This window comes from Malaclemys terrapin, chromosome 8 (genome assembly GCF_027887155.1).
Source record: "Malaclemys terrapin pileata isolate rMalTer1 chromosome 8, rMalTer1.hap1, whole genome shotgun sequence".
NCBI lineage: Eukaryota > Metazoa > Chordata > Testudines > Emydidae > Malaclemys > Malaclemys terrapin.
Window position 1 is genome coordinate 44,181,321 of NC_071512.1, and position 26,165 is coordinate 44,207,485.

Sequence of the window (26,165 nt, forward strand, 5' to 3'; positions counted from 1 at the left end):
GCCCTTCCCCAACCAGAGACAGGGATCAGTGCACCAGAACAGAATGCAAGGAACAGTTCTGCAGAATGTATTGTAGCAAAAAGGTGTAAAAAACTGAGACCAATGAAATGCATCTGAGAGGGAAGCCAGCAGAAAGGGCGACAGGCCACTGCAGAAACCCCTTGCTTACTGATGGGGTACAGACTCAGGGCCAGATTGGCAGGTGTCCCCTCCGCCCCTGCAGCTGAGCAGTGTGGGAGAGAACGAGAAGACTTCCCCAGCTCTGAATGGCCCTTATGGAAGGGGGAGAGTGCAGGGACTCCCTCCCGCGAGTGGTTTGCTGGAAGGGGCAGATCCTACTCTAATCTACCCCCACCGTACGCCAGCCAGGAGAGCTCCTCTAACTGGCACCAATGGATAATGACTCCCACGGAGCTCATCTGCCTGCTAGGATCACCAATGCACCTTGCACTCTGCTGCAGTCCCTTGCCACACGTGTCGCACCCCTACCCTGGCTGAGGATACCTCTAATAACACTGAGGACCAGACTGGCTCCCAGCCAACCCTGGAATTGGGGAGCTGTGAGGGTGGCACAAAGCTACCTTTGCCCAGCGCCCCAGACCTGCACCAAGTGCTGCACAGATGGACCAGAGAGACTGAAGCAGCAGGGACAATGTATCTGGCAGCCATCCTGAGCAGAGCTGTTCTGCAAGTGATGTGCTATCTGGCAGCTATAAGCTCCCATTTGCTTTTGCCATCTCCCAATCCTTGTGTACTGATGGGCGTGTATCCTCCCAAACAAGATTGCAGCTTGAGTTTGCTGCATCTGGGTCCACTCACCTCTCATTCTACCAGGAACCAGCCACCCTTTGAGTCCAGGCTTCAGCTAAGCACTGGGCATCCAGGCAGCATGCTCTGCCATAATGCCGTCTTGGGCTCCAATAGGAGAATCCAGCCCTGGTGAGGTTTCAGCAGATGTTTGGCTTGCACATAACTGATGTGTTTCTCCAAGCCTGAGAGGCTGCCAGATCCCTGCTGCGCTCAGAGGTTGACAAGCTCAGAATATCCTGAGTGCTGTGGATAGCTGGGGAGCCGGGTCCCACACCACACTGTGTCAGATTTCAGGCACTCCTGAGGATACTTCACTTGATGGCTGGCCTGATGTCAGGGCTGCACTGAGCCTCCCACCAAGCAGTGTGTGAGAGACTGGGATGGCGTCATGCCTGGTGACTGGAGCAGTCAGACCTAGTGGGTAGAGCAGGAGTCAGTAGCCAGGAATAGGAGTCCAGGGTCAGAACCGGAGTCAGCAATCAGACCCCAGGGTCAGAGCTGGGTTACCTGCAGCGAGACCAGGAAGGAGCAGGGCTGGAACAAGGCAGGAGCTGTCGCAACCATGGCAAATAGCATGAGCAGCAACCAAACTGCTGTTGCTGTTGGGTTGGAGAGCTGGTCTGCCGAATCTTCCCACCAATCAGCTGATGTAGCAGACTACAGGTTAGGTTGCCCAGCGCCTGGCTCTGCTGCATGCTGCGATTCCTGGCAATATTACTAGCGAGTGGGGGAGGAGAGCAGGAAGGCAATATGGACCTAGTCCTGGGTTTGTCAGGAATAATGGTCAAACATCAGGGATGCTTTTTGTTGCTGGCAAGAGACTCACTCAGTATCCCCAGCCATGGGCTTGTCCCCAGTTCCAAGCCTATTTGGAGCAGCTTGCAGCCTGGCCTAACACGGTAATTCAGGGGGCAACAGGGAGTAAATGCCCCATCTGCTGCTCAGCTGAAGAGCCAGGGTGGTACACCAAGCACGACTCCCAGGAGCAGGTGGGGGGAGAAGCAGCCAGGGATGGCTCTGCTCCATTGTCATGGGGTTCACTTACCATCAGAACACCTCCTTGTGGGCACGTCTGGGGATTAGCTCCACTCCACCCACATCCGAGGCCCCCTTCTGTCACTTGTTCATGCACCTTGCAGTCCTCTACACCACAGTCCCCTTCTGCTGCCTGCTTCCTGGCTTTATCATAGGCCTATTACTGCTCAGCTGGGCTCTATTCCCAATCAGGAGGTGCTTGTCTGGCCTAATTCCCCTCAGGTGTAGTCTATCTAGTTAATTGGCTCCTGTCTCAACCTCATTAACCCACTGAAGGCTGGTGTGGGATGAACACCCTGTCACATCCAGGGGTGGCTCTATGTTTTTTGCCACCCCAAGCACAGCAGTCAGGTGGCCTTCGGCAGCACGCCAGCGGGCGGTCCGCTGGTCACGCGGATTTGGCGGCATTTCTGCGGGTGATCTTCCGGTCCCGCGCTTTCGGCGTACCCACCACCGAATTACCGCCGAAGCCGTGGGACCAGCGGTCCTCCCGCAGGCATGCCACCGAAGGCTCCCTGACTGCCGCCCTCACGGCAACCGACACGCCGCCCCCTGCAGCTTGCCGCACCGGGCACGCGCTTGGTGCGCTGGTGCCTGGAGCCACCCCTGGTCACATCCATTAAGAGATCTGAACCAGTAGCTGGCTGCCAGAAGTTTCTTTTCCCGTGGGGAAGGAAGTTGCAAGGAAGAAATTATGCGGAAACCCAGTTCCTTCCCAAGCCTGTACCTGGGATCCCCCCAGTGCTTTGAAAGCATCACAGGTCTCCCATAGATACAGGGCCTGCTCTAGCTTTTTTGCTGCCCCAAGCAGCAAAAAAAAGCGCCGCCCCCCGAACCCCCCCAACCAAGCGCTGCGCCGCCGGACCCCCCCCCAGAGCACCGCCCTCCCCCACCGAGCGCCGGAGCCTGCACCCCCGCCGTGCCTAGCGCCGCCGGACCCCCCCCAGCGCCGAGCACCACGCTGCCCCCCCCGCCAGAGCCCGTCCCCTGCAGAGCGCCGCCGAAACCCCCCCCAGAGTGCCGCCCCCCGTGGAGCGCCGCGCACAGGAGCCCGCCCCCCCCCCCGTGCCCAGCGCCGCCGGACCCCCCCCCCCCCAGCGCCGAGCCTCGTGTTGCCCCCCCCCGCCAGAGCCCTCCCCCCGCCGAGCACCGCCGGAACCCCCGCCGAGCGTCACGCCGCGCCGCCGGAGCGCCCACCCCCGCAGAATGCCGCGCCGCGCTCCCCCCGCCGCCCCTTACCAGGTGCCGCCCCAAGCATGTGCTTGGGTGCCTGGTGCCTGGAGCCGGCCCTGCATAGATATAGCCCATGACCCTTTCACCTGCCTGCTTGAGAGCTTGCCACAAACACTGCTGATGGGCCCCTGAAAACTTACCCATCAAAAATCACTAGTTGCTTTAAAACATGTAGACACCTGTTGCCAATGAAATTATAGACATTATAGTTAGTTCACTTGCTCCTGAACTCTTGTCTGCTCAGGGGAGTGCCAGCAGTGAGAGGGGCTCACTTGCAGTGGGGATCGAAGTACAAAGGCTCTTCTTATGCTCCCCACCAATCCTGGAAATGCCAGTTTGGTTCTAGCACAAATGTATCCACAGAGCTCTCCTTCTTACACTATAGTCTCTGCTGTGAAGGCATTTTGAAGATGGTAAACATAGGGAAAGCGCTCACTTAAGCCAAGATGAAAATAATGTACCAAGATGTTCAGAAAAAAAGTTCATTATAAGTCCCAAAGTGGGCAGCTGAGCCACTAAAGTGTAGACAGTAAAAAAAAAGTGTATATACACATGTGCATTGTTAGTGTAACAGCTGCACACACACACACACACACACACACACACATATAGAGGTAACCATGTGCTAGCACAGCGCGCTTAAACTCATGTACATTCAGACTTTAGAAACATTTTGTGAGCCAGTTGAGATTGCTAGGAGACAATGTCAAACAGAAACCTACAGAGCACAGAATAAGGTTATTGACCTACACATACCACACACATACACACATGCACACGCACGTGCACTCACACACACACACCGAGACCATTCCACCCAACCACCACACCCTACACAACCAGTCACTAAGACTGGTCAAGGCTACAAAACATTAAGGGGAACCAGGGCTGGCTCTACCATTTTTGCCGCCCCAAGCAAAAAACAAACAAACAAAAAAAGCCGCCCGAACTGCCGAAGCAAAAAAAAAAGCCGCTCGGACTGTGCCGCCCCAAGAATGGACGGAATGCCGCCTCTTTGCATGAGCCGCCCCAGGCACGTGCTTCCTCCACTGGTGCCTGGAGCCGGCCCTGAGGGGAACTATTGAAGGACCTAAGAGAGCTTCCTGACTGCCAGATGCTGGGACTGGGATGACAAGGGATAGATCATTTGATAATTGCCCTATTCTGTTCATTCCCTCTGAAGCATCTGGCACCAGCCGCTGTCGGAAGACAGGATATTGGGCTAGATGGACCATTGGACTGACTCAATATGGCCATTCTTATGTACCATGGGTGCTTGGGCAAGAGTATTGAAGATGAAATTCAGTGAAAAAGTGCAAGGTGATATCCAGTGGAAGGAATCATTTGAATTACTCACACACATTGCTCAGAATAAGTTAACACTGGAAAAATATCAAGGTCGTATTGCCACAAGTTCTCCTGTTCATTTTACACTGAGTAACTGTTATTGATAATTTATGCTCCCTATTTCCAGCATATATCCACAAATTTATTTTTCAGTTGCACCATGACTGTTGTAAGATTTTTATATGTGGATTTTTATATGTGGAACTCTTTGCCAGAGGATGTTGTGAAGGCCAAGACTGTAACAGGGTTCAAAAAAGAACTAGATAAGTTCATGGAGGATAGGTCCATCAATGGCTATTAGCCAGGATGGGCAGGGATGATGCCCCTAGCCTCCATTTGCCAGAAGCTAGGATATTGGGCTAGATGGACCTTTGGTCTGACCCAGTTTGGCCATCCTTATGTGGTTGATAGACAAAAGTATAAATACACTAATTTGTATTTACTTTTTAAACTGGTTTATAACAGTGGTTCTCAACCAGGGGTACGTATACCCCTTGGGGTACGAAGAAGTCTTCCAGGGGAACATCAACTTATCTAGATATTTGCCTAGTTTTACAGCAGGCTACATAACGAGCTGAAGTCAGTACAAACTAAAATTTCATACAGACAATGATTTCTTTATACTGCTCTATATACTATACACTGACATGTAAGTACAATATGTATATTCCAATTGATTTATTTTATATGGTAAAAATGAGAACGGAAGCAACTGTTCAGTAACAGCATGCTGTGACACTTTTGTATTATTATGTCTGAGTTTGTAAGTAAGTAGTTTTTAAGTGAGATGAAACTTGGGAGTACACCAGACAAATCAGACTCCGTAAAGGGGTACAGTAGTCTGGAAAAGTTGAGAGCCACTGGTTTATAAGATAGACACACAAAAATTAGAATATATTACATTTTCACATAAGAACCCTGATGCTAAAAGTTACATCTGATGGATAGACATATATACCCACTACCAAAATGCACATAGTCATTCACCGATTAACTGTGTGATCCTATGATTCTAACCCTTATCAGCTCTTCTTGTACCAGCCTTTGATTTGTTCATTTGCTTTGTCCTGTTTAAATTTAGGCCCTGATCCTGTGAAGACTTAGCCAAGTGTTTACCATTAGGCCCTGTGAATGGTTTCATTGAAGTAAACTGAAGACTGCTCACAATGGGTAAAGTTGAATAAAAGTATAAGTTTTTGCAGGATTGGGGCCCTTTTTTTTAAGCTCCTGTGGGCACATTTTTTTACCTGTTTTTGTAAAGTTTCTAGCACACATTTGGATGGACAAAAACCAACAATAAAACAATGTTAACAGTTACACTGCTCAGTACCCTTGGATAGAGAGTACTGCTGACGCACCAAAGGGGTAAAGGTCTGAGAAAGGAGAAAAAGTCAGAGACAGGAAACCTCCCTGGATCTGATCCTACCCCCACTCCCACTTAAGCAGTGGTGGGCAACCTGCAGCCGCGGGCTGCACATGGCCCATCAGGGTAATCCGCTCGCGGGCCACGAGACAGTTTGTTTACATTGACCGTCCACAGGCACAGCCGCCTGCAGCTCCCAGTGGCTGTGGTTCAGCATTCCCGGCCAATGGGAGCTGCAGGCGGCCGTGCCTGCGGACAGTCAATGTAAACAAACTGTCTCGCGGCCCGCCACCGGATTACCCTGATGGGCTATGTGCAACCCCCGGGTCTCAGGTTGCCCAGCACTGCACTTGAGCTAAGTGCAGTTTCTCCACTCATTTAAACGGGGCTTCCCAGGCAGAGCCAAGTCTGTGCTGGGAGCACAAAAGAAGCCAGGCTACATGTGCCTTCACTGTCATACTTTCTGCTTCAAGTGAATCCAGAAGACACAACGTGAGGCCTGTGACATAAAACCACCACCACCAGGCAATCCCTGCCTAGGTAAGGAAGTAGTTATGCTCCTTTAAATCCCTTCATTTTCACTGGTATCTGAATTAGCCTTAGTAGAAGTAACACTCAGAGGTTATTTTGGGTCAGAAAATGTACAAATCTAAGTAATGTTGCAATGCCCAATGAAATATTCAGAAGTACAGCACTAGTGGCATATTGTAAAACTTCATCATTAGAAATAGACTAACATGAGGTCCTCTGCTCTGCTTCTGTGGAATACAGAATGCCTCTCTTGGAAACCTGTTCTTTTACCTATTTGTCCCTGTTCTGCTGCTGATCAGGAGAGGTTTCCAGCCCATATCATCTTTCATATCGAAGGCTTTTTGTTGGGGATTATAGTCAGTGATTAGCTAGTTTGTAATGCTTGGCAAAGCATCCTCAGGTGAGCAGGTTACTATAATTCTGCTGTGAAATCATATTAATAGAGTGAATTCTATCAGCAGCATTTTCTGGGGATTTTGAAGGGAGAACCCAGGTGCTGCTCTTTGCATAGCTCTCCTCACTTCTTTGCATATTGACTTTTATTCCCCTGTGAACAAGCCGTGTATTGCTTTCTGGAGTGTTTAAACAAGGCGCCAATCATTACAACAGGCTGGAGAAAAACGATCATTGAATGGCCCATTAAGCTTAATGCCGGCTCTGAAGAGAGGAACAGCTTCCCTCAGTTGGCAATATGCTTGCAGGTTAGTGGTGGTGCAAAGAGTAGCAGGTGACTGCAGTCTGGCTGCACTTTCGCGGTTCTGTCTTGTCTCTGTTGGACAGTCAGTAATGTGCTGGAAGGTGCTGACTGGGGCTTTCCCTTTTTACATTTCTGGCACCAAATTCCAGGGAGAGCGAGGTAATGTCAGGTGCTACTGGCAGACGTCTTAGGTTATGCTGCTTAAAGTCCTTTTGTTTAAGGGACAGATTCTCCAGTCCCTCCTCTCTGCGCATACCCACAGCCCTGAGCACATGCTAAGCTGGGTTTAGCACAGGCTAAGCAGGATCCCCTTACTGACAATTCACTGTCACATCACTAGGCCACTTCTCCCTGACAACTGGGCCAGAGATTATTTGCACCTGCAGATCCATCCCAGTGGATTTCATTGAGCAGTCTTGTCTTGGGTGACCAGGGAACCTGTTAACAGGCACCTGACTCATGCAAAGTCCATGGCTTATTTGGTTAATACCATCCATTGTTAACTGAGGACCAAGCCCTATTTTGCATTCATTACTGAAGCCTGGCTGGATATTTTAAGTCCAGTGTGTTCTAGATGAGAAGTTGGTTCAACTTGAACCAGGAGAGGGTTTGGTATCAGCTATAGCAATTACAATATTATTGGTATGTATTGTTATATGTAGTATGGTAGAGCAGTGATCAGGACCCCTCTGAGCTAGGTGCTGTACACATGTAAGAAAAAGACAGTCCCTTCCCCAAGGAGCTTGCAGCTGCCCTTTGAAGTAGGAGGTACCTTACCCCAAAAAAGGGTTTGTTTTAGTGTGTCTGGCAAGGCGAGGGTTAAGATGGGAATAGCTTTAGTCCCATCTGTGTGTCAGAGTCTGTGTCTTGGCCTGTTGCTAGCTAGCTTGGCTTGGCAATTTCACCATCCCTGTGGGGGGTCTTATCCATGAAAGAGAACTCACAGGATCGCATGGCTACCCTGACAGCCAGCAGACAATGCCAGGCTGTCTGGGGCTCAGTGTGCCCAAGTGGGTGTTTTGGGCTATCTTGGGGGACTCAGAGGGGGGCATAGAGACTAAACATTCATTGGGAGTGGCCCATCACCTCCATCAGGTCACACTCAGAGCAGAAGGTCTTTTTCACTGGGCTACCCTTGGAAAGTGCTGGCACTAGTGGGGTTTCAGATCAGAGCTGGAGTCCTGTCGCCCTGGGTTGCTCTACTGAGGGCCTTGTAGGAAACTACATTTATCTTGTGTTATCTCTATGGCAGCTCCTAGATAGCTGCACTCCCTTTACTCCGGTGACATATGAAGCCTTAGGGGAGGAGACCAGAGCATTGAGGAAAGCAACAGCGCTTGCTCTGTCTGGCCTAGCATCTGCTGTCCTGCGGCTGTGCAGGGGCTTTCATCTGCTAGAGCAGCTGCCGAGCCTTGTCCAGTGAACCTGCTGCAGACAGCACAGTGGCACCGTCTCACTGTGGGGAATTCCCCTCTGCTTCAGGGCCACACATCTGGCTCTGAGGCAGCAGCGCTGTGTGTCGCTACTCGACACAACTGTTCGGTTCTGACTTTCAACTGCTCTTGCTCCCACGGGTTCCGGAGCTGCTTGAAGAACTGTGGTCTGCCACATGTGAGATGAGCCATAGGATGGGACAGTGGCTAGAGAGAGCAACCTGGCACTTGTGATGCCTAAGAGCAATTCCCTGCTCTGCCACAAGTTTCCCGGGGGCCTTGAACACGTCACTTATAGCCAGGTTGTCAAAGGGGTGTCAGCACCTGTGGGGGGTTCAAAAGCACTGAGGTGGGCCAGTGATCTAACCAGGCACCCACGTACTGTGCCCATTTCTGTCTCTGGGCCTCAATTCCCCAGCTGGGAGTCCCAGCACTGCCCTGCCTCTCAGATGGTTGTGAGAATAAATAGAGTGAAGCCTATGGATGCTCAGACACTGTGATGAGGGGGGCCGGATAGTAGCTGAGATAGAAAAGGCAGGGCTGGGGAACAAGGCTACCCTTACACAAATGGCTGTCTGACCTCGTTTTTGGCTGCCCTCCCTCTCTGGTCTTAGGACGCCTGTCGGGCACAAATGATGCCATCTGACTCCTTTAACCCCTCCGAGTCTTGCTTTAGGCCAGGAGCTTGCCCCCATCTCTGCAACTGAGCTAGGAATGGGCTGTGACCAGGTCTATCAGCAGCCAGGCCCAGAGCTATGAGGGGGCAGGCAAAGGGGATATTTGCCTCCCCAAATAATCGTCAAGGGGCCCCAGATTATTGTCAGAAAGGCCAAGCTATATTCAGCATGTACAGCCTTCATCCTTTATAAATCACAGCTAAAACTGACCCAGTAGCCAAACGTTCCTTTTTTAACCTGTCCAGGACTCCGGCAAGGCTGTTTGTTTTTTAACTAGCAGCATCCAGGGACCCCAAGCCACCCCTTTGCCCCTGGCAGCAGTGAGACCCTAGAACTGACCCTGTCAGCAGCCTCTACTACAGACCACGAGGTTTCGTTTGCTGTGCGGTGGGTCCTGGCAGGGGTGGGTGGGGTTGTGCTTCAGACTCCACAGGGAGTTACTGGGGGGCTGCTTCTCTGCCCCAAGGGCTGTCATATGAGACTCTGTAGGACTGTGTTTCACTGGGTGTTGAGGCTATGGGAGGAATAGTGAGGCTGCCGGCTCTAGTGCCAGGTGGATGCTGATCATGCTTGCCTCTGGGATTAACTTTCATCGGACTCAGCCAATGCCATGTCTCTGCTCTCCCAGCACCTGGCCAAGACAGCAGCTTGGTGGAGGGCAAGAAGCTCAGATTCCATGCTGGCCGGATGAAAGTGACATGTCTACTGGCCCTCGGGTAAGAATGCGCAGTGACTCCCTGGAGGAGATCAAGACCTCAGCTGGCCCAGCAGGCTGCAGCAGCACAAAACTCCAAGTCCCATAGGGGCTTTATCCAAAGACTGCTGAGGTCCTTTAAAGACCTAGGGAGGTGGTGGAGTCTCCTTCCTTGGAGGTTTTTAAGGCCCGGCTTGACAAAGCCCTGGCTGGGATGATTTAGCTGGGAATTGGTCCTGCTTTGAGCAGGGGGTTGGACTAGATGACCTCTTGAGGTCCCTTCCAACTCTGATATTCTATGATTCTATGATTCTATGATCACAAGCGCTTCGTTATCTGATCCCTAGAGACCCTCGGTCAGCAGAACACACTACTATGGCGAGGAAGCGGCTTTCATTCTGGCTTTATTAGTGGCTACAAATACATCTGCAGAATCCTGCCACTAGAGGTTGGGTTTGAAAGCAGGGCTACATGTTTGGCTGGAAGGGGATCTAGGACCTTCTTTTTTTCCACAAGGCTTTCAGTGATATTGGCCAACTCCCCTGTCCCCCACGCCACATCCTGATAGATAGAGAGCAGAGACTCTCCCAACACCGCCAGCTAAATTCCTCTAGGTAATTTATTACTTTTAATGTGCTAGTTAATTACATAGTGAATTAAAAATGCATTTGTCGTGGTGCTTGTGCTGTCCTCAGGCTCCACCGGGAATCCTCTCCGTCCAGCCCTACAGACGGAGGAAAAGGAAACACAGGTGAAAGGTCAGACAACAGGACTGCAGCATAGCGGTTGCATGGGAAGCTCAGTGATGAATGGACTCACCTCTTGAGTGGATGCCCAGGAAACAAAGCAGTGCCTGTGACAGCCCCCATCTTTGACTCCAGGGACTGAACTGGGGACCGCCAGAGTTAAGGTGTGAGTTAGAGAGCCAGGCTCTCTAGCTAGGGACTGTCACAGACTCGTGTCCTCTGGGGATCAGGCACCAAGTGGAACACATAACACATGCTGATCAGTGGGTTGCAATTGAACAGAGGTGCCAGGGCATAAGGGGCAGCATTCAAAGCATGACTGGGGCTCTCGGACGTAGAACAAAGTGTGAATCTGGCTGTGCTCTTGGGTATGCTAGCTGTGGTGTACCAAGGCTGAGAAAAGGCATGTGACTCTAGCCACTTTTCTGTGGACATGGATTCTGAATCACATGGGCTGGAGGAAGGATGCCAGCCCCAGGGATGCAATGGGAATCCAGCTATGCTCTAGGAGACAGGGCCTAGGATGCTAGGGCTGGTGCAATGCAACATGACCATTAAGACAAGCCTTTACCTGAGGTTTACTTGAATGTGTGACTCTCGGTACCGCCCCGGCCAAATCCTGCAAGAGAACCAGAATGAGGTCATTACCACCTGAGGCATCAGAAGCAGGGAGCAGGAACCAGTGCCGTGGCTGTGACAGCCTTTGGGCTAGTGAGACCACTGCCTCTCCTGCTGACCCATATTCTCCCAGACCATCTGTAGCCATCTGTCGTTCTTCTCTTACACTGATTGGCAGCTCTTTGGGGCAGGGGCTGCTGTGTTTGTACAGTGCAGCGGGGCCCTGGTCCACAACAGGGCTCTGAGGCACTATTGCAATACAAATAAGAGTGAGCGCAGTGAGAGACATGCCTCCTGGTGCCCTGGAACTGCCACAGAGTGCAGAGACCAAACACAACATCCAAGCTGGGGGAAGAACGACGACCACAGCCTGAATATTCCCAGGGCCATGAGCCAAAGGTCTAGTAGACACCTCTGACAGCCCACCCATGGCTTTAGAGGGGACTGGGACAAAGCTGTCTGCAATAAGGCATTTCAAATGGAAACCACTCACACACTGGGGCCCAACTTGCCTCCAGATAGAGAGGGAAACACTAACTGGAGTACAGGGGGGCTGGAACAAGAGTCAGAGCTTTTAATAGCTGGGTCACTAGCTCAACATGGCCCACGGCCAGCAGTGACCCAGTGCACTAAGGGCTGAGAGCCGGGCAGCAGCCTGTGTGAAGTGGGACAGGGGGTCCTAGTCACTCAGTGGCACAGGAGTCCATGTCACAAATGTAGGAGCACTAGCTAGCTGGCCCAGAGTTGTCAGCCTCAGTGGAAAGGGCGAGCAAGGAGCGTATGGGCTGTGGGCTGAACTCCCTTCTCAGCAGGAGCACGCTGACGGGAGGCAGGCCCCAGGGAAGCCAGCACTGGAGCTGCTCCTGCCATGCCCGTCCTCTGCAGACACAGGGGATTTCAGTCCCATTTTTAGCAGCAGCAAATTCATGTTCAAATTGCAGGAACTGGACTAGGAGACCTCTTGAGGTCCCATCCAGTCCTACACGTCTATATAAAAACAGTTCATAGTGCAAGTCCCCTCCCTACAGAATGCTGGAAGTGAACAGCCCCCTTGCTGGTAGCCCGAGCCCTGTCATGGTCTGTTAGAACTCCAGCCCTACAAGTGCTGATTAGACCCAGCCCACAGAGCATTTCAGGGGGCCTATGTGCGGGGAGCAGCGAGTGGCTTTTCCCTTCAGGGGATTGGCTCCAAAGAGCAGGAGCATCACAAGGGGAAAAGGAGCTCAGCCCTATAGCCATGGAATCCCTGCCTCAACAGCCCAGACAGCACTCAGCCCCTGCATGGCTGTGAAAGGGACTGGAGTGTGAGCACACGTTACCCAGCCTTGTGGGGCTGCTCACAACAGCACCCCCAGAGCTCGCTCCTGCTCCCCCTTGAGGAGTCGCTGAAAAGGAGGCTGGGGAATGACCTGCCTGCCCCTTCCCCGCCAGCCTGAAGACCAGGAGAGGGAGCCATTCGAGGGCAGCCGATTGGCTGGCACAAGGTGCGCTGGGAACAGTCCTGGCAGAGACACTGCCTCCCCGAGGTGCAGCTCCACCCCGCCCCCTGCAGGGCTGTGGTGGTAGCATCCCAAGACAAGAGCAGCAGGAGGAATCAAGGGTGATGCCTAAAGAGGCCAAGTGGCACAAAGGATGTGGAGTCCTCCTGGAAAGCTGGCTCCAGCTGAGGTGCCAAACATTGAAAACCAGGCCCAGGGGAAGGGCTAGGACTGGACAGGTTGAGCATGGGGCTAGCAGCTCGGGAGGCAGCTGCCTACCCCTGGTGGGGAACAAGCCTCTGTTATGGGGTTACTGGGTGATGGCTTCCCTCTGGTGAAGGGACTTGAGACCAGGGGACTGAGGGAAGGAAACCCCTGTTGCATGTGGGAGGAACGTGGTCACCGTGTGGGTTATCTTTCAATTTACCCTCCCAACCAGCTGTGCGGAGCAATGTGCCACTCTGCCCTTCTCTCTGCTGTCCCAGAGCTCAGGCTGCAGCCCAAGAATAATTAAATAGCCCCTTAGCCTGTTTAATTGCAGCTGGCACAGGCCAGCCATGGGTGTCTGATTGCTGTGTAGGTGTCAGTGCTCTCCTTCCCTGCCACAATCCTACCCAGGCTGCATACTCAGGAATTAAGGAATCTGAACTGGTGTCATCAGGGTTCCAGCTACTGACGTGCTAGCTCTGCCCTGGCAGTAGGACAGCAGCTCCTCTGAACCCGCTGAGGTGTCTCGGGGGGATACAAGTGGGTCCCATTCTCCGGAGACTGAGGATGCTGCTCCTCCTAGCAGCAGGAGGGGGCAGGCTACAGTCACTCTTGACTCTAGTTTTCCCACCCAATGGCCTGGCGTTTTACCCTTGTAGCTTCTAGAGATAAAGAGAAGGATTCCATGTTCCCAGCCAACCCACATGCTGACAAGCAACAGCTGCATAGCTCAGCCAGGGGTCTGGCTGACTTGTTGTCCAGTGTAGCCCACTAGCTGCTGTTAAGGCTTAAGCCAATATCCTGCTGACTTGGAGTGGCATGTAGATGACACTTCACGTTACACCCCAGCAGCCACAGAGTGGATGGCAGGGCAGAAATTCAAGTAGAATTCCACAGCCTCTAGCATTGGCGCCACATCAACAATCGCATTCAGCAAATCACATTCCAAAGGAGTGCGTATTGAACCTGAAACCAAAGAGCTGGGGGAGAGAGGGGGAAGGAGAGGGAGCTGCAGCAGGGAGGGGAGAATTCAGACCTGTAACTCAAAACTTTCTAAAGCTTGCTGAATCGCAGTGTCTGGAGCCCCACAAGTTTTGAGATTCCTTCTCTTCAGCATTCTCATCTCTTCAAAGCATCTAAGAGGTTCTGGCAAATTGCATGGGCTTGTGGGTTTTCACACCCTTCAATCTGTGACTACACGGCTGGGTTGGGCAGCGTGGCTGGCCTGTGAAAGCACACTAGACTACCTCACTACAGTGAAATGTGCAAAGCACTTAAGTTGACTCGTGCCGTGTCCAGATGAGCAGGCCCATTTGTGCCATCACTCACACTGGTACAATGCCCACCAGCTCCGGGGAGAGTCACACCTGTGCAACAGAGGACAAAACTGTGACTGTAGAATCTGAAGATGGGGAGGGTGAGATTTCTTCCAACACTCAGGGTACGTCTACACTACAGCGACAGTTACAGCGCTGCAGTTGTGCTGCTGGAGCACTGCAGTGTAGATACTTCCTACAATGACAGAAGGGGGCTGGCTATCAACGCAGGCAATCCACCTCTCTGATTGGAGGTAGCTAGGTCAATGGGAGAATCCCTCTGTCGACCTAACCACCTCTATATCACGGGTTAGGCTGACCTAACTACAGTGGTCAGGGCATGAAGCTAGATTGATCTAAATTATAGGTGTAGGCCAGGCCACAGCATTGACCTAACTCTGCTCCTGCCGAAGTAAAAAGCAAAATTCCCATTGACTTCGGAGCTGGGCCAGCGCTGAGACCTTTTGAACATCCTACCCAGAGAGAAACCACAGTGTAGATCCAGAGGAGCATCTCTCCAGCCAACGTGACCGAAGACTGTGAGAGACAGAGCTTCTGCTCCAAAGGCCACAATTCAAGTTTGAGGCAGTGCCTACAAAGCGGTCAAGAGACAGTTGCCCAGCCCCTGGAGAAAGGGGAAGGAGGCGTGTGTAGATGTCGAAGGGTGACTGCACGCAGGAGGATGTGTGATGACAGCCATATGAGTAGAGATTGTGAAGGGGAGGACAGGTGTAAAGTATAATGGGTGTAGGTGTATTTAGGGGTGTGCACATGGCTCTAGCGGTTTGCCCCCGAGTTTAGGGACATATGAGGGAAGACAAGGGGCTGAGGGGGAGTGGCTGTGGGGGTGCATGAGGGGCTTGTGAGCTGGGAGTTCAGGCAGGAGAGGCTGTGGATGGACGCAGGGATGTATGTGCATGGATCTGTATGCTAGAACATGTGATCATGCTTCTGGGCAAGAACCCCAGGAGACAGACATCACTGGTGCCAGTACCCAATATCCAGCCAGGGAGAGGTGGGAAGCCCCAAGCATGGAGAAACTTACCTTTGGGTCCAAACAAAGCAGCATAGCACGGCTGGTTGCAATAGGGCTTCCCATCATGCTGCAGAGAGAGAAGAGACTCCTCAGTGCCACATTACTCAGGGGAGTCTGAGACGAGCAGGGCCCAGGAACTGGGCATCAGAACAGGCACTGCTCAGTCACTGGGCCCACTCTTAACCCTGTGAGTATGGATCTAGATTAACAACTCCTGGGCCCTGCTCTCTTGTCCCAGCTGTGTCAGTGACCTCCCCTACTGCCTGCTCTTCCAGTTCTGGGCCCTGCCATTGTTCTGCCAGTCATCCTGAGTGGAGTCCTGACCTCACTACAGCTTTGCTAAACTAAAGAAACAGAAACATGCCAGGAGAGCCAAATCAGAGCCTCGTCTAAGGTCCACTCACGTTCCTCCTCACCGGAGACCTGCTCTGGACATAGGTCTCTGGATAAAGCTAGGGGACCCTGCGCCACCCAGCCCACAATCCTAGTGACACTCTGCCCCATTACATGCAATGGGGAATTCCCTCAGTTCCCTACAGGATTTCTCCAACTCGGCAAATCCCCCCTCCAGGGGATCTGGACTGGCCCAATGTCTCTGCCCTGTCAGGTTAGTTCAGTTATTATGGCACCCCACTCACCGGGCCATCCTGGTGCTGGCAAACCAGCCTGCCCACACATACAGCAAGCCCACAGCTTGGAGCTGGCTAATGCAGAGTTCTTGCTACTTTGAGGCAGGGCCCCCAGATAGTCCCATATTCCATGGAATCAACCAAAGAACTCACCCCTTGCTGCAGAATCTCAGCTTCCCGCTTTTAAAATTCTATTTCTGGCCCCCAAGTCTGAGACCTGAGTAACTGATGCAGCGATGGCTGCCTGCATCTCCAAGAGCTGTGAACTCCCCGCTCATCTCAGGCAGGGCCCAATGCACCCTGTGATTCTGCAGCAGTGGAGCTTGCCATTGGCCCCAGGATGCCACGGAATGCAGCCCTCTTGCCCTGGCATTAGATGTTTTGCTGCGGCCAGACCCTCTCTGGTCAGCTGCAACCTGCCATTTGTTCTCCAAATTTCCCCACAATGGGGAGATGATTTTACTGTGCACAGCACATGCACTAGGAGTCCAGTTTGCAGCCAAGGAGCAGGGAGAAGCCAGAAATGTAGGCTGGTTAACTAGGCGGCCTGGAGATCCCCCAGCAGTCCAGGCCTGGGGCAATGAGCCGCTGAAGCTTGCTATAAGCTCCCTGCTTCCGGGGGTGAAGGAGGGTCTGAGCCGGACAGCACTGCAGGAGCAGAGGCCAAGGGAACAGTGCCAGGCTGGCTGGAGAGTACAGTGAGAACCCCACCCTCAGAAATACCCAGCAACCATTTGTACCTCAGTGAGCCTTCCAAGTCTGAGCCTGTGCAATGAGTGTGTGTCTGAGGGGGATGGGAACAAGGGTACTGCATGGTGCGGGGATAAAGTCATGCTGCTGCAGAATTTCGGAGCTGGGGCTGTGAAATACGGGCCCCTTGTGCTGTGGAGTACCTGGGAATCCACTTTGCAATGGCAGCGTGCACTATGCTGCCACCCACAGGTGAGGGGTATAAAGAAGCAGCTGATTAAAGCTTCTTGACATGTCTGTCCTACACGTTGGAAGATGCAGTTAAGAGTTACAGTGACACAGAGCTGGTGGCCACCTCACCCCTTACCTCAGCATGGCCACCTGAAGTCAGGGTCTTGTTGCATTTCTCACACTTCAAGCATGGTCGGTGCCAGTCTTTCCCCAGGGAGGTAACCTTCTCAGCTGTCAGAGTGCGGAAACAAAAGAGCACCATTCAGGAGGCTGTGATAAGGCACCGAGCCAGCAAGGGTTGGCAAGCTGCTGTGGGCCCTTAGCCCAGCCCCACCCCGCTACACCTGCACTCGCTGTCAGGTATCGGAGGGGCTTTTCACGAGGGAAGAGAACAGCTCAGGAGCTGGCTGGCCAGCCCGGGAGAACAGCCCTTTGTGCCCAGCCCAGCCCCTCTGCGTCCAGCCCAGCCTCTCTGCAGAGACTGCTGGAGCCCTCCGGAGGAAGGTATGGCTGGCACAGGACGACTGAGTTCGTCTTCTTCATGGCACCGCTTCTTTGCTTTACTACGTAAGGACTCTGGGGCTGCCTGTGTGGGCTGGGACAGGCCAGAGAGGTGTAAGGAGACTGTCACAGGGAAAAGATGCCACGGCAGAGGTGGGGAGCTGCTTCAATAAACTCTGTGGACTTTTGCACTCTACATGCATCTGTCCTGGACCCAAACAGTGTGGTCACTGTAAGAGTTCTATACTTGGAAAAATGCCTTGTGTTCCCAATGATTAAATCCAAAAGCTACTGGGGCATCTCTCATTCCAGCTTTCAGTGGGGCTCACTCACTGTTTGACACTTGCTTGTCCTGGAGGGGGACTGACAGTTTTCAGATTCAGACACCTACACTGGACTTGCAAAATAAATAAAAATCCATGCAGCCCATGCGTGTGCGTGTGTGTGGGCAGCAGGGCCGGCTCCAGGCACCAGCTTACCAAGCAGGTGCTTGGGGCGGCCACTTCGGAGAGGGGCGGCAGGTCCAGCTGTTCGGCAGCAATTCAGCGGACAGTCCCGCACTCCTGCTCGGAGCAAAGGACCTCCTGCTGAACTGCCACTGGAGATGGCGATCGCGGCTTTTTTTTTTCTTTTTTTTTTGGTTTGGCTGCTTGGGGCGGCCAAAACACTGGAGCCGGCCCTGAAGGTAACGATCCCTTTTGGCACATGTGAAAACCTGTCTGACAATCATGGGGGGGGAGAGACACCTGGACCAACACTGGAAAGCAAAGTATTGCAAAACATCCTTTTTCCAACCCACAAATACAGGGAACCTCCTGCCGTCAGGGTGTTGGGGACACATTTCTTGCTAAAAGCCACAGCAAACAGTAGTGTGTTTGGAGACTGGCCTGGGTTCAGGCAACTGAAGACAGCCCCAGAGGCAACTAAAAAAGGAACAATGAGGTTACTCCCCTAGTCTGGAACAGGTTTACATTAGGAAAGAACACAGGATGGAATTTAACTATAGCACAAAGGATGTAATTTGCTAAAGAGGCTAGTGTGTTCTTTCTATTAGCAGCTGCACTCACAGATGTGTATTAAGTGATAACGCTGAGCTTTCCACAGGAACCCTTTCAGTGCCAGGACCTTCGAGTGAATTTTCCATGCCTGAAAAAGGCAGGGGCCTGAGCTCGGGGACAAAATTTCTTCCTATGCACCAATACCTCTCCACTCTGTGCTCTGCTGCTGCAGCAGAGTGCTGGGTGAGGAGTGCTGCTCTGCCAGTTTTTTGGCATTACAACTCCTTTTCTGGGTGGGCAGAGAGCCTGTGACTTGGGTGTGACCATTAACTCCAGGAGAGAAGTGATCACTAGAGAGGGGATCTCAAAATGCTCCTAGCAGGCAGGCCCCACATCACAGACACCAACATCATGGCATGAAATGGCACACTTGTTTGTAGCTCCAACAAGCAGGCCAGAGACTATCTGGGGAAGGGGGCATGAGCCCAAATCCCCTTTATGAAAAAGCCTTATAGAATTCAACGGGGAGGAAACTGACAGGGTTACACTGAAATTAAACACAGTTCTTTAGAAGTTGTTCTAAAAGGCTTCAGAACCTGACAAATTTCAATAAGGCTTTTTACAGCAACCCCTTGGATCTCTCTTAGATAGTAACGTGGCCCCCACTACCGGAGAATCTGAGCACCTCAATCACAACATGCCGGTGAGACGAGCTACACTATCACCCCCATTGCACAGAGGGGAACTGAGGCACAGAGAAGTGAAGTGTTATATTATTATATGAAGTGAATAATATTATATTATTATATTGTTATAAGTGACTTCCCTAAGGTTACACAGGAAGCCTGTGGCAGAGCGAGGACTTGAACGCAGGTCTCTCAGGTCAGAGGGCCACCCTGCCTCAGGAGGCACACGCTGCTATGGAATTCTATAGGCTGATTTTAAAAAGTTCTCCGGAAGGATGATTGCTCGAGGGAGGTGGGGAGGAGAAGACACACAACTTTTATTTATATTATTAATTATTATATTATAACCCAGAGGGGGCCACCTCTGTAGGTCAGGAGTGAGGCATGATGGGGTGGGGGGCAGCACCCTCTGCCATGCCTGTTCTACATGTGAAAGAGATACTGAGCCTCTTTTTATTCCAGGGTTTCTGGAAGGAATTCAGACTCCAGGAATGTTACTCGGGCACCTTTCACCCCTATTAGAGGAATGTTTAGAGAAGCCTATCACTGCCTAGGCAGTATATTCCCAGTGACTGGGACTTCTCACCAGGACAGCTTCCAGACTCTGGTGCTGCAATCTCCCCATGGAGGTAGTGATTTAGTGCTGATGAAGTGATCAGTCTTCGCTGCACTCCTATGATCCTGCTTTCTCTCCCCTTTATGATCTGTCAAACATATCAGCTGAAATCCCATCAAGGACCATTGAAGTAGCTCATTGAATTAACAGCCAGGCCCTTCAGGTTCCAGCTTGGAGTGAAGAACCAGATGGTGTAAGTGAAATGTAGTTAAGTGGCAGCTAAATCTGAGCAAAAGACACCATATACCAGCCATACAAAACCTCCAGTATTGGGACTCTTAGCTGAGAAATGCTGTATTTTTCTTTTTATTCCAAGACTGCTTATACAAGATCAGTGTTACTGCTATGATCTTAGAAATAAGAGCTTACAACTGATTTTGGACTCTCCTTGGCCTTTGCATTAAACTCGGTCTTGTACAGCTGAGGTCATATGACTAACTTCATAAAAATAGCACTTCCTTGCTCAACAGACCCATTGCACTTACAAAGCCACATCTGCTTACTTCACTGCACAGTATCTTTCACTCCTGTTAGCCCTGCCGGGCTAGACCAGCTGTGTGAATGACAGCTGAATTCTTTTCTGAGTTGATCAACTGAATTAATAATGATAGATTGAGAGTATACAGTGTTTATACCCAGAGATGTGCAAACCAGAACAAAACCAACCTGACTTTAGACCCGGGGGTTTTAGGTGCTGACAGTTCTATTAAAACCTTTTTTTACTAGTAAGTTTAGCAAATATTACCTGGAGTAAATAAACTGCCATAGACGTGAAACTTCACAATGCCAATTTTAGTCACCATTCCAAGTAGAACTGTACTTTAAGGGGAGGTTTAAGCCTTGTTTACACTGAGGAAACTTACAAAAAATTCGGATTGGTGTTACTACCACTTTATTGGAATGGGTGTTAGCACCAATAGTGTAGACAAGGCTCTTGCCACCAGGACTGATTTTTACTCCCTTTTGGTTGAATCTATTGAAAGTAAGTAACTAAAATGTTGGTTAAAATGGGTTCAGCTATCAGAATTTTGTCTATACCTGGCCTCCAGCCAGTGCTAACCCCAAGTCGGGATTCTTTAGTAAATTTCTCTAGTGTAGGCACTATCTTAAATGACAGGCAAATATGAATGCATGGGAAAACAGAGAAACAGTTAAGTCTCCATCACAGAGAGCTGGAACGTACAAACTCTGGAATTCTTGTGTTCTGAGCCATTCCCTGATTATTATTTTTCTCGCATAGTAGACAGAAAAGTACAATACACCCCACAAGCAAACCAGAAATATAAAACAGAGAAAGAAAAAAAAATCAATGTGTTCCCAGTCCATGGCTTACAGATTTAGTCGATAAATTTAAAACATAAAAGTACTTATAGGGCCAGCATCCACTTCTAACTCTCAGCAAAACACATCAGAGTTTTTATGCCAGGGACATGGGGAACCAAGAGATTGGGGAACTTCTGTATGTGGTTTTAGTAGATGGAGTTAAATGATTGCAGCAAAGGTTATTGCCAGGACTAGCTACCCAAACCTCTTGAAATACACCCATGGCAGGAAGTGGGATCATGTCACCCAATTAAGTACTCTGAGTCAGTACAGAAATCTGCGGCTTTTTAGAAATTCCTTCCAAATCAGGGTGTGGTCATCCATCTGCTCCTTACTAGGGGCTGGATCCAATGCCAAAGGGAGTCAGTGGAAGTCGGATCAGGCCCAAAGTCTGTTCAAGGCATATAGTGATAGTTTTAAGAAAAACAAGCCTTGGAGATACATGTATCCTCTGTGCTGTAGCCTTATTACAATAAGACATTCATGATTACATGGTGCCCTCTGTTATGCCCAGGTACTAATGACTGTGATCAAAGGCAGAATTTGCTGTTCAGAATCTAACTAATTTGCCTTGTAAAGTTTTTAGGAACCACTTTAACTGACCCTGGTGTTGGACTCTCGACTGGAGTGTCCAGAATCTCTGGGTGGCTCACTCCCTGCCCATCCAGTCTGTCCACCTTAAGCAAACAGCTATGATGAAGCTGAGAATGGTGCCGTTGGAACAAACAAACAAAATATTAGCTTGGAGGGAAGTGTAACATGGCAGTAAGCCAGCGCCTCTGAACCACACCTCTAGTGATTTGCCTCAGTGCCCATCAAATGGCTTGGAGACAATCAAAGCACTGAGGCGCCATGTTAACCTATTCTGTTCAGTGGGGCAGACGTCCTGAGAGGAAAGGGCCTTGGTACAATTACTTACAAGACGTTACAGCACAGAAGAAAACAAAGAGGGAGTAAGTTGCAGTGGGGGAGGTCTAAGTTGGATATTAGAAAACACTATTTCACTATGAGGGTGGTGAAGCACTGGTGAAACACTGGAATGGGATACCTAGGGAGGTGGTGGAATCGCCATCCTTAGAGGTTTTTAAGGCCCAGCTTGACAAAGCCCTGGCTGGGATGATTTAGTTGATCTTGGTCCAGCTTTGAGCAGGGGGTTGGACTAGATGACCTCCTGAGGTCTCTTCCAACCTTAATCTTCTAGATTCTAAGTTGCAGAAGGATCTCCCAGAGCAGCTCTTCAGAGGTGTCCATTTGCACACACAACGTATTGTTGCAAGTTCTCATATGTGCGTTTGGTGACTTCCGAAAGACCTGGCCTCTGATTCATGGTCATCCTTCATGACTGGCAAATGGTGCAAACCATCACCGTTCATCCTTAGGAGCAGAGCAAATAATTGAGATTTTTGGTCTGCTGGCCAAATTGAAAAATTCACTTTGTTTTTAACTGAAACGGATTTCTTTTTTGGTTTCTCACAAACAAAAAACCTCCCAAAATTGTGTTTGGGTCAAATGAACTGTTTTGAAGATGATGATTCAAAACAAAATATCCAAATTTGCAAAATGAACTGTACTGATAATTCCAAAATTTGTTTTCAAGGTTTTTTCGGCCGAAACTATTTGCTGAATTTGACCTGAAGTCACGAATAGTTTCAGTGCCCTGAAAAATGCATTTTTCAGCAAATTTCCTGTCAGCTCAAAAAATTTCACCCAGATTTACTTGGTAGAGCTCTGTGCTCATCTTGAACTGGTGTAAATGACCATACAAAGCACAGGGACTGATGAATTGAGCCCCTGATATAAAAGATCTAAAAACAGAGCATTAGTAGTTTGACATGTTTGCCTCTGGAACCAAATGGTCACTGACAGTACTAGCTACTGCCAGAAGAATCCTCTTTAGACGTTAGACAGAAGATACACAATGGACACAGCTTAGATGGAAACATCTCAGAATCAAGAACAGATTCAGTGTCTAATACTAAAATATAGCCCATCCCCCAGCCCTCCCTCGCTTTTAGAGGTCAGCATACCTAACCACTCAGACCCACACAAACTCTTTATTTTCTACACTCTCTCCTTCCTACTGTTTTCTCCAGATCTTCTTCTTTCACCCCCAAATTACAATCTTGTGTCCTAGACACAACTTCCCAACTGTTACACATTTACATTTGCTATTATATGGATGGCTGGACTTGCAAGACATATGGCAAGAACCTATTTTATATTTCTCTACCAAACCTTAACAACAAACAGCTCTCACCTATAATAATAATAATAATAGTGTACCTGTCCAACTGTTCAGCTAAAACATGCAGCTGGACAGAGAAATGGCAGGACCTCTTGTATATAGAAATTGATACAGTTTCACTCATTTTATAGAACACTGTGTGGTTCTTGGATTCTGAAGATTTTTTTTCACTGTGTAGAAGGGAACAGGAGACTTCCTCGATGATGGGCAGCTATATGAGAACATATGTATTTTCACTGGCTTTGGATATTATCTCTCAACAGACTTCAAAAACTGTATCAGTCTGTGGACTCAGAATCCAATGGGACAGTATAAAAGCACTACAATGAAATGGTTTAAAAACTACAATGGAAACTCCCCCCATCTTATGTGCTTTGTTATTTCTCACTAATTAACCAGGAAATCTTTGGTTTTCTAGGACTATCAATTATACCAGTGGTTCTCAACCTGCATCTGGTTTGCAGTCCAATCAGCACACAGCTGCAGTCCATGTAACATCCTCAGGGCCATACAGGTAGTAAACATATTGGGTGGGTGAAGCCCATATGGAGGGATAGCTCAGTTGTTTGAGCATTGGCCTGCTAAATCCAGGGTTGTGAGTTCAATCCTTGAGGGGACCATTTGGGGCAAAAATGTGTCTGGAGATTGGTCCTGATTTGAGCAGGGGGTTGGACTAGATGACCTTCTGAAGTCCCTTCCAACCCTGATATCCTATATAACACATATTTGAAAACCACTGGTTTATACAAATTGATTGCCAGAGCCTCTAGACATTACTAGAGATCTGAAGGCCTAAGGGGCATGGGGGGGGGAATTAATTACAAAGAACTTTTTATTAATGATAATTTGTAAAGAGAACTTGTTAGGTTTTGAGAGCGCTTCCTCGCTTGTAAAGCATACAGCTGTCTGCAAGAGTTTGCTGCTCTTCAAGTCTCCTTACTCATAGCTGGGAGGCATGCAAGAGATCCATAAATCAGAGCATCTTCCTAAGGCTGCAGGGAGGCCCAGGGAGAGGAACCCTGCTTGGACTCCTCCTCCCGCCATGGCTCTGCACAGCCTCCGTGCCAGTTAGCTTTCCCCAGCCCTGCCCGCTCAGAGCCCCTGCACAAGGGGAGAGGGGGCAGCGCTTGCCCTTGATGTTAGCAGGAGTCTGTGCAGCCTACACAGCCCAGCTCAACCCAAGAGGACCAGCACTAATGCCGGTCTGCTGGAGCCCTGCAAACTCAGCTCCTTCCAGGCTGCATGGGACCCCCGAACCATGCAGGCAGACGGGGCGGGGCAGGGCAGGGCGGGGGGGGGATTTTGAGCCCTTCTCACAGAAACCGGGGGGTTCTCAGATGGCTTGTCCCGGAACACTGATCTCCTCCCACATGGCTGGGCAGGGGGCAGTGATGACAGCAGCGCTGGGCACGAACCAAACACCAGCTGCTGCAGCAGCAGCCTGTAGCCAGCGCAGCCTGGGTCCCGGCCAGGGCAATGGCCACCTCTACCCCACCCACCTGTGCTGCTGCCAGGGCGCTGGGCTGTGCCTCAGTGGGGAGCTGGGTGTCAGGGAGCCTGTATAGACAAGGGGGGTGCAGGAGGCAGGGCACCCCCATTTAGAAGCTGCATTCAGGGTCAGGCAGGTGGGCTGTACCCCTGCAAGGGGCTAGGAAGGTGAGTGTAGGAGCAGAGTGTTGGACAAGGTCTCTAGCCGCCCCTACAGAGCTCTGGTGCCAGGGAGCCCATATAGAGAGGGGGTGCAGCAGGCAGGGCACCCCATGGGGGCAGGCAGCCACAGAGTCCCTGGCACCCCCGGCAGGGAGCTGGGTGCCAGGCACCTCTTGGGGAAGGTGGGGCAGGGACAGGCGGGGTGTCTGGCCGCCCCGGCAAGGAGCTGGGGGCGGCGGGGGGGCCTGGGCAGGCAGTGCCGGGGCAGGCGAGGAGCGGCGCCCTTACCGAAGTAGACCTCCTTCTGGCAACGGGGGCACTTGGGCATGGTGGTAGCTCCGCACTGGCTGGGCTCTGCGCTGACTGCTGCTAGAGTTCCTCTGCTGCTCGGTACGGCCCGCGCCTGCAGGGTCACCCCGCGGCCCCGCCCGTGAAGCCCCGCCCCCCAGCTGTGCTGCCTGCGCGGGAGGAACCCTGGCACAGGGGCAAGGAAGGGAAGACAGGAGGGACGAAACTGCCGTGCCGGGGCGGGGCGGGACGGGGCGGTGGGGGAGGTCTGGGCTTGGGGGCGGGTGGAGTGGAGGCGCTGGTGGACAGAGGGGGATGGGGGGAATCAAGGTGCATCTCCTCTCCTGGCCCTAGTGTCCTGTTGATTTTTGTCCCACGCTCTTTCCTAACTCAGGGGCTCCCCCTGTTCCTGCCCCCAGCCTGCTGCTCCTTCAGGACATTTGGCCCTTGGGAGCCAAGAAGCAGCACACTTGGTGTCAGGCCCCCAGACTGGCCCAGATTCATCGCCGGGGCTCCAGAGCTGCACTGGTGGAGCAGAGACGGGGGCATTGCGGCCACAGTGGGAGTTAATCACCCACTGCCCTCACCCTGTGGGGCAGCAGGTGGGGGCTCCAACTGAGATCAGGCTTAGGGCTAGTCAGGAATTGTTCAACAAAACATCTGTTGTCAGAAAACACTGACTGGTGACACCAGAACCTGCCAGGGGACCGTGTCACTTTTAATTATTTCTGTTCTCAGAAAGGTTTGTCAGGTCCCAGTTGGAATTTCTGGTCAAAATCAAAGCCAGAGAGACTGGCCACCACCCTGGGGAAGGGGAACCCAGGTTTAAGTCCCTGATTCAGGACAGGGATTTGAACCTGGTCTCCCACATCCCTGGGGAGCACCATGTGCATGGGGCTATTGACTAGGCAGGTTGGTGGTTTCTCTCTCTGGAAGGTCTCTGTTTTACCCCAATGCAGAAAGGGAATATTTTTGAAATCTTGACAGTTTTCTTGGGAGAACTGTTTTCTACAGAACTGGATGCATAGACCAGGAGTGAAAGCCAATCCCTGCCCTGAAGAAGTTACAATCTAAACACCTGGGGGGA

General features: G+C 51.1%; 1 protein-coding gene across 1 annotated transcript; it reads right to left on the reverse strand.

Moving 5' to 3' along the window:
- Positions 1 to 10,208: 10,208 nt before the first annotated feature.
- Positions 10,209 to 25,195, reverse strand: CRIP1 (cysteine rich protein 1). Its single transcript, XM_054037980.1, has 5 exons — positions 25,079 to 25,195; positions 16,908 to 17,002; positions 15,231 to 15,288; positions 11,138 to 11,185; positions 10,209 to 10,544 (listed from the first exon to the last, which is right to left on the reverse strand). The coding sequence occupies exons 1-4, from the start codon at positions 25,116 to 25,118 to the stop codon at positions 11,145 to 11,147; spliced, it is 234 nt and encodes a 77-aa protein (XP_053893955.1). The 5' UTR covers positions 25,119 to 25,195; the 3' UTR covers positions 10,209 to 10,544; positions 11,138 to 11,144.
- Between the last annotated feature and the right edge of the window lie 970 nt (positions 25,196 to 26,165).